Here is a 13,455-nt window from a genome sequence, read left to right as displayed (position 1 = left end):
AGTATAATAAGCAATATGATCACATCATCAACTACATTTCAAATATGCAGGAGAACATATTACTGAATCATGTTTAAACAGATCTACCCTATTCAGACGCATAGCGAAAGAAACAGTAATAGTATTCAGACTCATATGCAATAGGCACTTATCTTACTATTCGTACTCAAAAAGGTAGACAGAGCCTTAGCGCTATATTATCCGTACTCCGTAGAGAGGGATACAGGGAGACTCACCTCACTTCCAGGACAATCAATACATTAGCGAACGATGAGTGGATCCAGACGCTACTAGTGTACACTGCCGCTCCATGAACCTATATAGTGAACACAGACGCACCCGTCACACAGCCGCCTATGCTGCAACTGGGTCCCCTTCGTGTACAGTATCTGAGACGGAAGCGGGAAACAGTTCATGGCGGGACACTTGACGGTAACTGGTCATGTACTTGGGGGGGAGGAGAGACCAGGAGAGCATCTGACTCCCCACTGCTGACATCAACCCTAGGGATCGCAGCCTCATACTATTCCTGTAGCCTCTGATCCCAAAGACCTAGCACTGGTGCACCCGAGGTGGCAGCAGAGTCAGCGACTGTTTGGTAGTCTCCTCCCAAAACAGTGCGGCTGTGTCCGTATTCCCCTTCTAAGCGGAACTGATGCCTTACCTGCTCCCCGTGCACTGGCCACAGCCTGGTAACGTCTGCTGGACCTGCTAGTATATCCGACACAGACGCCCGCCGAAACAGCACTATACTCATGGGTAAGCGTGGTCACAACCCGGCGGAGAGTTGTTGGAGCGACTCTAAGGTATGTATAAAAGACGCTTTTTAGAAAGATCACTCAAGAAAAAAATATCAAGACTATAACAATAAAATAAGAAAGCTAAAAAACAGCAGCCCTCTGACCATGGTCCAGCTCCTGCCGCACCAAACAAAAAACTGATTAGCCTGAGCCAGGAGGCGGGGGATATATGGACGGGCCCATTGCATGCTGGGAGGCCAGAAAGCTTTGACCGATTGGTGCAAATCCGCTGTCGCTTCATCATATCCCAAAGTTATCCTGTGGATAACCTGTGGACCCTGCCGGAGAAAACAGTAATTTCTGCATGTAAATTTAATACTTACTTCTTCAATTTACTAATTCTACAACCCGTTCCTTTAACGGATCCCTTTAGTAGGTATGATCTATGCTAAGAGCAGTCAGGATTCTAATACCACTTTCAAACATACGACATAGGAATTTCCATGCTCAGACCCTGGTTTTTGCTGGCTGTCCCCTTTTCACACCCTTTTATACTGACACAAGAGAACTGCCTGGGTTGTCCCCTTTCAGACACAAGCTGGGTCTACCCTGGCATTCTACAAGCCAGGACCACCAGGCTGCTCTCATGTCACACTCATACACCACACTCCTTCTCCAAAACCTCATTACAATGGGCAGCATCCCTGTAGCTAGGGTGTGCCAACTGCTTTTACACACTGCAGTGGGATGCTCGCCCCACTCCAGGCCAGGAATGTAGAGAGCTGTGGCGGGACCAGGTACTTTTTCGGGAGCATGGCTTTATCACGGAAAACATGACCACGCCCACCTGAACACAGTTTTGGGGGGCTATCATGCCCCTCAGTCAAGTGCAAAATCAATGGGAGAGCGCAATTAGTTAAAAGGAAAAAAATATGTAAGCAACAGCAGATGACAAAGAATTCCCAAGTAGGCAGAACCAGAGACTGAATCAGGTCTTCATACTTGTATTGATTAGTTTACATTACAAGTGACATTCATCTTGTGTAGGTGCCTGCAGTAATCTTTGGGGGGGGGGGAAGAGAGCACTCAATGCAGCATAGACAGGGGCTGTCGTGTGAGACTTACTGTTACTTGTTTGACATCATCTTCAACTTCATCCTGGGAGGAATCACCAGCTACATAAACAAGAGAAGTCAGCGTGTATTAATAACAGTGCTCCTAATCAATATATGCAGATACAAAGAAATTCAGATGACTGTATATCTGTATAAAGTATAAAGTATAAAAAAATCTGTATAAAGAAAATTAGATGAATGAAAATAAGATTATTTCTCGTAGTCCGTAGAGGATGCTGGGGACTCCGTAAAGGACCATGGGCAATAGACGGGCTCCGCAGGAGATAGGGCACTTTAAGAAAGACTTTAGGATTCTGGGTGTGCACTGGCTCCTCCCTCTATGCCCCTCCTCCAGACCTCAGTTAGGGAAACTGTGCCCAGAGGAGACGGACAGTACGAGGAAAGGATTTTAGTTAACCCAAGGGCAAGATTCATACCAGCCACACCAATCACACCGCATAACCTGTGATAAACTATCCAGTTAACAGCATGAACAACAACATAGACTCGGTTCGAACCGATGAAACTATAACCCTTACGTAAGCAATAACTATATACAAGTCTTGCAGAAGAAGTCTGCACTTGGGACGGGCGCCCAGCATCCTCTACGGACTACGAGAAAGATTTACCGGTAAGTAAAATCTTATTTTCTCTATCGTCCTAGAGGATGCTGGGGACTCTGTAAGGACCATGGGGATTATACCAAAGCTCCCAAACGTGCAGGAGTGCGGAAGACTCTGCAGCACCGATTGAGCAAACAGGAGGTCCTCCTCAGCCAGGGTATCAAACTTATAGAACTTCGCAAAGGTGTTTGACCCCGACCAAGTAGCTGCTCGGCACAACTGTAATGCCGAGACCCCTCGGGCAGCCGCCCAAGAAGAGCCCACCTTCCTAGTGGAATGGGCCTTAACCGATTTAGGCAATGGTAATCCTGCCGTAGAATGCGCCTGCTGAATCTTGTTACAGATCCAGCGAGCAATAGTCTGCTTTGAAGCAGGAGCGCCAACCTTGTTGGCCGCATACAGAACAAACAGAGCTTCAGTCTTCCTGATCCTAGCTGTTCTGGACACATAAATCTTCAAAGCCCTGACCACATCCAGGGACTCGGAATCCCCCAAGTCCCGCATAGCCACAGGCACGACAATAGGTTGGTTCATATGAAAAGATGAGACCACCTTCGGCAGAAATTGAGGACGAGTCCTCAATTCTGCCCTATCCACATGAAAAACCAGGTAGGGGCTTTTATACGACAAAGCCGCCAATTCCGAAACACGCCTTGCAGAAGCCAAGGCCAATAACATAACCACTTTCCAAGTGAGATATTTCAATTCCACCGTCTTGAGTGGTTCAAACCAAGGTGACTTGAGGAAACTTAATACCACGTTAAGATCCCAAGGTGCCACCGGAGGTACAAAGGGAGGCTGAATATGCAGTACCCCCTTCACAAATGTCTGTACTTCAGGAAGAGAAGCCAATTCTTTTTGGAAGAAAATGGATAAGGCAGAAATTTGGACCTTTATGGACCCTAATTTTAGGCCCAAATTCACTCCGGTTTGCAGGAAGTGAAGCAGACGGCCCAAATGGAACTTCTCCGTAGGAGCAGTTCTGGCCTCACACCAAGACACATATTTTCGCCATATACGGTGATAATGTTTCAATGTCACGTCCTTCCTAGCCTTGATCAGGGTAGGAATGACCTCCTCCGGAATACCTTTTTCCGCTAGGATCCGGCGTTCAACCGCCATGCCGTCAAACGCAGCCGCGGTAAGTCTTGGAACAGACAGGGCCCCTGCTGCAGCAGATCCTGCCTTAGGGGAAGAGGCCACGGATCTTCTGTGAGCAACTCTTGCAGATCCGGATACCAAGTCCTTTGTGGCCAATCCAGAACAATGAGGATCGTTCTGACTCCTCTTAGCCTTATTATTCTCAACACCTTGGGTATGAGAGGTAGAGGAGGGAACACATAGACCGATCTGAACACCCTACCGCCTGAGGGTCCCTGGACCTGGCGCAATACCGCTTTAGCTTTTTGTTGAGACGGGACGCCATCATGTCTATCTGAGGCAGTCCCCACCGACCCACGATCTGTGCGAAGACTTCTGGATGAAGTCCCCACTCTCCCGGATGCAGGTCGTGTCTGCTGAGGAAGTCCGCTTCCCAGTTGTCCACCCCCGGGATGAATACTGCTGATAGGGCGCTTACATGGCCTTCCGCCCAGCGAAGAATCCTGGTCGCTTCTGCCATGGCCACTCTGCTCCTTGTGCCGCCTTGGAGGTTTACATGAGCCACTGCCGTGACATTGTCTGACTGAATCAGAACCGGTTTGTCCCGAAGCAATGCCTCCGCTTGGCGTAGGGCGTTGTATATGGCCCTCAACTCCAGGACGTTGATGTGGAGACCAGTCTCCAGATTTGACCCGAGACCTTGGAAATTTCTTCCCAGTGTGACCGCTCCCCAACCTCGGAGGCTTGCGTCCGTGGTCACCAGGATCCAGTCCTGAATTCCGAACCTGCGGCCTTTTAGGAGGTGAGCACTGTGCAGCCACCACAGGAGAGATACCCTGGCTCTGGGAGATAGGATGATCCTTTAATGCATTTGTAAATGGTACCCGGACCATTTGTCCAGTAGATCCCATTGAAAGGTCCTCGCATGGAACCTGCCGAAGGGGATGGCCTCGTACGATGCCACCACCTTCCCCAGGACACGTGTGCAATGATGCACTGAAACCGTTTTTAGCTTTAATAGGTTCCTGACCAGGGCCATGAGCTCCTGAGCCTTTTCAATCGGAAGAAAAACCTTTTTCTGGTCTGTGTCTAGAATCAGACCCAGAAAGGTCAGGCGCGTTGTAGGGACTAGCTGAGACTCCGGTAAATTGAGAATCCAGCCGTGCCCCTGCAACATCTTCACCGACAGCGACACGCGGTCTAGCAACTTCTCCCGAGATCTCGCCTTTATGAGGAGATCGTCCAAGTATGGGATAATTGTGACCCCCTGCTTGCGCAGGAGCACCATAATTTCCGCCATTACCTTGGTGAAAATTCTCGGGGCTGTGGAAAGCCCAAACGGCAACGTCTGAAATTGGTAATGACAGTCCTGTACTGCAAATCTCAGGAACGCCTGATGAGGAGGGAAAATCGGAACATGAAGGTATGCATCCTTTATGTCCAGGGACACCATCCAATCCCCCCCCTCCAGGCTGGCGATGACCGCTCTGAGCGATTCAATCTTGAACTTGAACTTTTTCAAGTACAAGTTCAGGGATTTTAGATTCAAAATGGGCCTGACCAAACCGTCCGGTTTCGGGACCACAAACAGGGTTGAGTAATACCCCTTTCCTTGCTGGAGAAGAGGAACTTTGACTATAACCTGTTGAAGATACAATTTTTGAATTGCAGTCAACACTAACTCCCTCTCTGACGGGGAAGCTGGCAGAGCCGATTTTAAAAACTGGCGAGGAGGCACGTCTTCGAATTCCAGCCTGTATCCCTGAGAAACAATCTCTATAGCCCAGGGATCCACCTGTGAGTGAACCCAGACCTGGCTGAAAAATCGAAGACGCGCCCCCACTTAAGCTGACTCCCCCCGGGAAGCCCCAGCGTCATGCGGTGGACTTTGCAGATGTAGGGGAGGACTTCTGCTCCTGGGAACTAGCTGCATGCAGCTTTTTTCCCTTGCCTTTTCCTCTGGCAAGGAAGGACTATCCCCGTACCTTCTTGCTTTTATTGGAACGAAAGGACTGCATTTGATAATGAGGTGCCTTTTTAGTATGCTGCGGGGGGACATAAGGAAAGAAAATAAGAATTTACTTACCGATAATTCTATTTCTCGGAGTCCGTAGTGGATGCTGGGGTTCCTGAAAGGACCATGGGGAATAGCGGCTCCGCAGGAGACAGGGCACAAAAGTAAAGCTTTCCGATCAGGTGGTGTGCACTGGCTCCTCCCCCTATGACCCTCCTCCAAGCCAGTTAGGTACTGTGCCCGGACGAGCGTACACAATAAGGGAGGAATTTTGAATCCCGGGTAAGACTCATACCAGCCACACCAATCACACCGTACAACTTGTGATCTAAACCCAGTTAACAGTATGATAACAGCGGAGCCTCTGAAAAGATGGCTCACAACAATAATAACCCGATTTTTGTAACTATGTACAAGTATTGCAGATAATCCGCACTTGGGATGGGCGCCCAGCATCCACTACGGACTCCGAGAAATAGAATTATCGGTAAGTAAATTCTTATTTTCTCTATCGTCCTAGTGGATGCTGGGGTTCCTGAAAGGACCATGGGGATTATACCAAAGCTCCCAAACGGGCGGGAGAGTGCGGATGACTCTGCAGCACCGAATGAGAGAACTCCAGGTCCTCCTTAGCCAGGGTATCAAATTTGTAGAATTTAGCAAACGTGTTTGCCCCCGACCAAGTAGCTGCTCGGCAAAGTTGTAAAGCCGAGACCCCTCGGGCAGCCGCCCAAGATGAGCCCACCTTCCTTGTGGAATGGGCATTTACATATTTTGGCTGTGGCAGGCCTGCCACAGAATGTACAAGCTGAATTGTATTACACATCCAACTAGCAATAGTCTGCTTAGAAGCAAGAGCACCCAGTTTGTTGGGTGCATACAGGATAACAGCAAGTCAGTTTTCCTGACTCCAGCCGTCCTGGAACATATTTTCAGGGCCCTGACAACATCTAGCAACTTGGAGTCCTCCAAGTCCCTAGTAGGTGCAAGGCACCACAATAAGCTGGTTCAGGTGAAACACTGACACCACCTTAGGGAGAGAACTGGGGACGAGTCCGCAGCTCTGCCCTGTCCGAATGGACAAACAGATATGGGCTTTTTTGAGAAAAAACCACCAATTTGACACTTGCCTGGTCCAGGCCAGGGCCAAGAGCATGGTCACTTTTCATGTGAGATGCTTCAAATCCACAGATTTGACTGGTTTTAAACCAATGTGATTTGAGGAATCCCAGAACTACGTTGAGATCCCACAGTGCCACTGGAGGCACAAAAGGGGGTTGTATATGCAATACTCCCTTGACAAACTTCTGGACTTCAGGAACTGAAGCCAATTCTTTCTGGAAGAAAATCGACAGGGCCGAAATTTGAACCTTAATGGACCCCAATTTGAGGCCCATAGACACTCCTGTTTGCAGGAAATGCAGGAAACGACCGAGTTGAAATTTCTTTGTGGGGCCTTCCTGGCCTCACACCACGCAACATATTTTCGCCACATGTGGTGATAATGTTGTGCGGTCACCTCCTTTCTGGCTTTGACCAGGGTAGGAATGACCTCTTCCGGAATGCCTTTTTCCCTTAGGATCCGGCTTTCCACCGCCATGCCGACAAACGCAGCTGCGGTAAGTCTTGGAACAGACATGGTACTTGCTGAAGCAAGTCCCTTCTTAGCGGCAGAGGCCATAAGACCTCTGTAAGCATCTCTTGAAGTTCCGGGTACCAAGTCCTTCTTGGCCAATCCGGAGCCATGAGTATAGTTCTTACTCCTCTACGTCTTATAATTCTCAGCACCTTAGGTATGAGAAGCAGAGGAGGGAACACATACCCCGACTGGTACACCCACGGTGTTACCAGAACGTCCACAGCTATTGCCTGAGGGTCTCTTGACCTGGCGCAATACCTGTCCCGTGTTTTGTTCAGACGGGACGCCATCATGTCCACCTTTGGTATTTCCCAACGGTTTACAATCATGTGGAAAAAACTTCCCGATGAAGTTTCCACTCTCCCGGGTGGAGGTCGTGCCTGCTGAGGAAGTCTGCTTCCCAGTTTCCATTCCCGGGATGAAACACTGCTGACAGTGCTATCACATGATTTTCCGCCCAGCGAAAAGTCCTTGCAGTTTTTGCCATTGCCCTCCTGCTTCTTGTGTCGCCCTGTCTGTTTACGTGGGCGACTGCCGTGATGTTTTTCCCACTGGATCAATACCGGCTGACCTTGAAGCAGAGGTCTTGCTAAGCTTAGAGCATTATAAATTTACCCTTAGCTCCAGTATATTTATGTGGAGAAAAGTCTCCAGACTTGATCACACTCCCTGGAAATTTTTTCCTTGTGTGACTGCTCCCCAGCCTCTCGGGCTGGGCTCCGTGGTCACCAGCATCCAATCCTGAATGCCGAATCTGCGGCCCTCTAGAAGATGAGCACTCTATAACCACCACAGGAGAGACACCCTTGTCCTTGGATATAGGGTTATCCGCTGATGCATCTGAAGATGCGATCCGGACCATTTGTCCAGCAGATCCCACTGAAAAGTTCTTGCGTGAAATCTGCCGAATGGAATTGCTTCGTAGGAAGCCACCATTTTTACCAGGACCCTTGTGCAATGATGCACTGTTTTTAGGAGGTTCCTGACTAGCTCGGATAACTCCCTGGCTTTCTCTTCCGGGAGAAACACCTTTTTCTGGACTGTGTCCAGAATCATCCCTAGGCACAGCAGACGTGTCGTCGGGATCAGCTGCGATTTTGGAATATTTAGAATCCACCCGTGCTGTTGTAGCAGTATCCGAGATAGTGCTACTCCGACCTCCAACTGTTCCCTGGACTATGCCCTTATCAGGAGATCGTCCAAGTAAGGGATAATTAAGACGCCTTTTCTTCGAAGAAGAATCATCATTTCGGCCATTACCTTGGTAAAGACCCGGGGTGCCGTGGACAATCCAAACGGCAGCGTCTGAAACTGATAGTGACAGTTCTGCACCACGAACCTGAGGTACCCTTAGTGAGAAGGGCAAATTTGGGACATAGAGGTAAGCATCCCTGATGTCCCGGGACACTATATAGTCCCCTTCTTCCTGGTTCGTTATCACTGCTCTGAGTGACTCCATCTTGATTTGAACCTTTGTAAGTGTTCAAAAAAATTTTTAGAATAAGTCTCACCTAGCCTTCTGGCTTCAGTACCACAATATAGTGTGGAATAATACCCCTTTTCTTGTAGTAGGAGGGGTAATTTAATTATCACCTGCTGGGAATACAGCTTGTGAATTTTTTCCCATACTGCCTCCTTGTCGGAGGGAGACCTTGGTAAAGCAGACTTCAGGAGCCTGCGAAGGGGAAACGTCTCGACATTCCAATCTGTACCCCTGGGATACTACTTGTAGGATCCAGGGGTCCTGTACGGTCTCAGCGCCATGCTGAGAACTTGTCAGAAGCGGTGGAACGCTTCTGTTCCTGGGAATGGGCTGCCTGCTGCAGTCTTCTTCCCTTTCCTCTATCCCTGGGCAGATATGATCTTATAGGGACGAAAGGACTGAGGCTGAAAAGACGGTGTCTTTTTCTGCAGAGATGTGACTTAGGGTAAAAACGGCGGATTTTCCAGCAGTTGCCGTGGCCACCAGGTCCGATGGACCGACCCCAAATAACTCCTCTTCCTTTATACGGCAATACACCTTTGTGCCGTTTGGAATCTGCATCACCTGACCACTGTCGTGTCCATAACATCTTCTGGCAGATATGGACATCGCATTTACTCTTGATGCCAGAGTGCAAATATCCCTCTGTGCATCTCGCATATATAGAAATGCATCCTTTAAATGCTCTATAGTCAATAAAATACTGTCCCTGTCAAGGGTATCAATATTTTTAGTCAGGGAATCCGACCAAGCCACCCCAGCTCTGCACATCCAGGCTGAGGCGATCGCTGGTCGCAGTATAACACCAGTATGTGTGTATATACTTTTTATGATATTTTCCAGCCTCCTGTCAGCTGGTCCTTGAGGACGGCCCTATCTATAGACGGTACCGCCACTTGTTTTGATAAGCGTGTGAGCGCCTTATCCACCCTAAGGGGTGTTTCCCAACGCGCCCTAACTTCTGGCGGGAAAGGGTATACCGCCCATAATTTTCTATCGGGGGAAACCCACGCATCATCACACACTTTATTTAATTTATCTGATTCAGGAAAAACTACGGTAGTTTTTTCACATCCCACATAATACCCTCTTTTGTGGTACTTGTAGTATCAGAAATATGAAACACCTCCTTCATTGCCTTTAACGTGTGGCCCTAATAAGGAATACGTTTGTTTATTCACCGTCGACACTGGATTCAGTGTCCCTGTCTGTGTCTGTGTCGACCGACTAAAGTAAGCGGGCGTTTTAAAACCCTTGACGGTGTTTTTGAGACGTCTGGACCGGTATTAATTGTTTGTCGGCCGTCTCATGTCGTCAACCGACCTTGCAGCGTGTTGACATTATCATGTAATTCCCTAAATAAGCCATCCATTCCGGTGTCGACTCCCTAGAGAGTGACATCACCATTACAGGCAATTGCTCCGCCTCCTCACCAACATCGTCCTCATACATGTCGACACACACGTACCGACACACAGCACACACACAGGGAATGCTCTGATAGAGGACAGGACCCACTAGCCCTTTGGAGAGACAGAGGGAGAGTTTACCAGCACACACCAAAAACGCTATAATTATATAGGGACAACCTTATATAAGTGTTTTCCCTTATAGCATCTTTTTTATATATTTCTAATGCCAAATTAGTGCCCCCCCTCTCTGTTTTAACCCTGTTTCTGTAGTGCAGTGCAGGGGAGAGCCTGGGAGCCTTCCCTCCAGCCTTTCTGTGAGGGAAAATGGCGCTGTGTGCTGAGGAGATAGGCCCCGCCCCTTTTTTGGCGGCCTCGTCTCCCGCTCTTAACGGATTCTGGCAGGGGTTAAATATCTCCATATAGCCTCCGGAGGCTATATGTGAGGTATTTTTAGCCAAAATAGGTATTCATTTGCCTCCCAGGGCGCCCCCCTCCCAGCGCCCTGCACCCTCAGTGACTGCCGTGTGAAGTGTGCTGAGAGGAAAATGGCGCACAGCTGCAGTGCTGTGCGCTACCTTTAGAAGACTGAGGAGTCTTCTGCCGCCGATTCTGGACCTCTTCTTACTTCAGCATCTGCAAGGGGGCCGGCGGCAAGGCTCCGGTGACCATCCAGGCTGTACCTGTGATCGTCCCTCTGGAGCTGATGTCCAGTAGCCAAGAAGCCAATCCATCCTGCACGCAGGTGAGTTCACTTCTTCTCCCCTAAGTCCCTCGTTGCAGTGATCCTGTTGCCAGCAGGACTCACTGTAAAATAAAAAACCTAAGCTAAACTTTTCTAAGCAGCTCTTTAGGAGAGCCACCTAGATTGCACCCTTCTCGGCCGGGCACAAAAATCTAACTGGCTTGGAGGAGGGTCATAGGGGGAGGAGCCAGTGCACACCACCTGATCGGAAAGCTTTACTTTTGTGCCCTGTCTCCTGCGGAGCCGCTATTCCCCATGGTCCTTTCAGGAACCCCAGCATCCACTAGGACGATAGAGAAATTTGATTTACCGGCCGTAGCAGTAGAGACAAGGTCCGAGAGGCCTTCTCCAAACTCCTCCTCCCCCTTGTAAGGCAACGACTCCATATGCCGCTTTGAGTCGGCATCCCCCTTCCACTGTCGTGTCCATAGCATTTATTCTGGAGCTTAATAAACAAATGTCTCTTTGAGCATCCCTCATATATAGAGCAGCATCTTTGATATGCTCTAGGGTCATTAGAATGGTATCCTTATCTAGGGTGTCAAGTTCCGTAGATAAGGAATCTGTCCATGCTGCGATAGCACTACACACCCAGGCCGATGCCATAGCCGGTCTAACGATAGTACCGGAATGTGTGTAAATGTGCTGTAGTCTCCTATCTGGAGATTCCCAAGCCTTTTCGCACAAGTCGCTTAGTTCAAATGAGGACGGAAAAGTGACCTCAGGCTTTTTCCCTTTATACATGTGTACCCTCGTGTCAGGGACAGGGGGTTCCTCAGTGATATGCAAAGCCTCTTTAATGGCCATAATCATGTAACGAATACCTTTCGCCACCTTTGGCTGTAATTTTGCATCCTCATAGTCGACACTAGAGTCAGTCTCTGTGTCGGTATCTGTGTCAATGATCTGGGATATCGTGCGTTTTTGAGACCCCGAAGGTCCTGGTGCCACAGGGACAGGCATGGTCTGACTACCTGACTGATCCCTAGCTTCAACCTTGTCTAATCGTTTATGCAGTAAAATAAGAATTTACTTACCGATAATTCTATTTCTCGTAGTCCGTAGTGGATGCTGGGGACTCCGTAAGGACCATGGGGAATAGCGGCTCCGCAGGAGTCTGGACACAAAAGTAAAGCTTTAGGACTACCTGGTGTGCACTGGCTCCTCCCCCTATGACCCTCCTCCAAGCCTCAGTTAGGATACTGTGCCCGGACGAGCGTACACAATAAGGAAGGATTTTGAATCCCGGGTAAGACTCATACCAGCCACACCAATCACACCGTATAACTTGTGATCTAAACCCAGTTAACAGCATGATAACAGAGGAGCCTCTAGAAAAGATGGCTCACTACAGCAATAACCCGATTTTTGGTAACAATAACTATGTACCAGTATTGCAGACAATCCGCACTTGGGATGGGCGCCCAGCATCCAGTACGGACTACGAGAAATAGAATTATCGGTAAGTAAATTCTTATTTTCTCTGACGTCCTAGTGGATGCTGGGGACTCCGTAAGGACCATGGGGATTATACCAAAGCTCCCAAACGGGCGGGAGAGTCCGGATGACTCTGCAGCACCAAATGAGAGAACTCCAGGTCCTCCTCAGCCAGGGTATCAAATTTGTAGAATTTTACAAACGTATTTGCTCCTGACCAAGTAGCTGCTCGGCAAAGTTGTAAAGCCGAGACCCCTCGGGCAGCCGCCCAAGATGAGCCCACCTCCCTTGTGGAGTGGGCATTTACAGATTTTTGGCTGTGGCAGGCCTGCCACAGAATGTGCAAGCTGAATTGTACTACAAATCCAACGAGCAATAGTCTGCTTAGAAGCAGGAGCACCCAGCTTGTTGGGTGCATACAGGATAAACAGCGAGTCAGATTTTCTGACTCCAGCCGTCCTGGAAACATATTTTCAGGGCCCTGACAACGTCTAGCAACTTGGAGTCCTCCAAGTCCCTAGTAGCCGCAGGCACCACCATAGGTTGGTTCAGGTGAAACGCTGAAACCACCTTAGGGAGAAACTGAGGACGAGTCCTCAATTCCGCCCTGTCCGAATGGAAAATCAGATAAGGGCTTTTACAGGATAAAGCCGCCAATTCTGACACGCGCCTGGCCCAGGCCAGGGCCAACAGCATGACCACCTTCCATGTGAGATATTTTAACTCCACAGATTTAAGTGGTTCAACCCAATGTGACTTTTGGAACCCAAAAACTACATTGAGATCCCAAGGTGCCACTGGAGGCACAAAAGGAGGCTGTATATACAGTACCCCTTTTACAAACGTCTGAACTTCAGGGACTGAAGCTAGCTCTTTTTGGAAGAAAATTGACAGGGCCGAAATTTGAACCTTAATGGACCCCAATTTCAGGCCCATAGACACTCCTGTTTGCAGGAAATGTAGGAATCGACCCAGTTGAAATTCCTCCGTCGGGCCTTACTGGCCTCGCACCACGCAACATATTTTCGCCAAATGCGGTGATAATGTTTTGCGGTTACATCCTTCCTGGCTTTGATCAGGATAGGGATGACTTCATCCGGAATGCCTTTTTCCTTCAGGATCCGGCGTTCAACCGCCATGCCGTCAAAC

The 13,455-nt window shown here is 48.9% G+C and overlaps 1 protein-coding gene across 1 annotated transcript in view; it reads right to left on the bottom strand.

The window, feature by feature from the left end:
- Positions 1 to 13,455, bottom strand: part of POLR3E (RNA polymerase III subunit E) — a 261,241-nt gene that overhangs the window by 178,258 nt on the left and 69,528 nt on the right. The window contains exon 8 of the mRNA XM_063934456.1: positions 1,866 to 1,915. Coding sequence (XP_063790526.1) covers positions 1,866 to 1,915 — 50 coding nt within the window. The remainder of the gene's footprint in view (positions 1 to 1,865; positions 1,916 to 13,455) is intronic.

The sequence above is a fragment of the Pseudophryne corroboree genome, chromosome 7, assembly GCF_028390025.1.
Source record: "Pseudophryne corroboree isolate aPseCor3 chromosome 7, aPseCor3.hap2, whole genome shotgun sequence".
Lineage (NCBI taxonomy): Eukaryota > Metazoa > Chordata > Amphibia > Anura > Myobatrachidae > Pseudophryne > Pseudophryne corroboree.
Note: the sequence above shows the minus strand (reverse complement) of the source record. Positions and strands in the feature narration are given on the sequence as shown.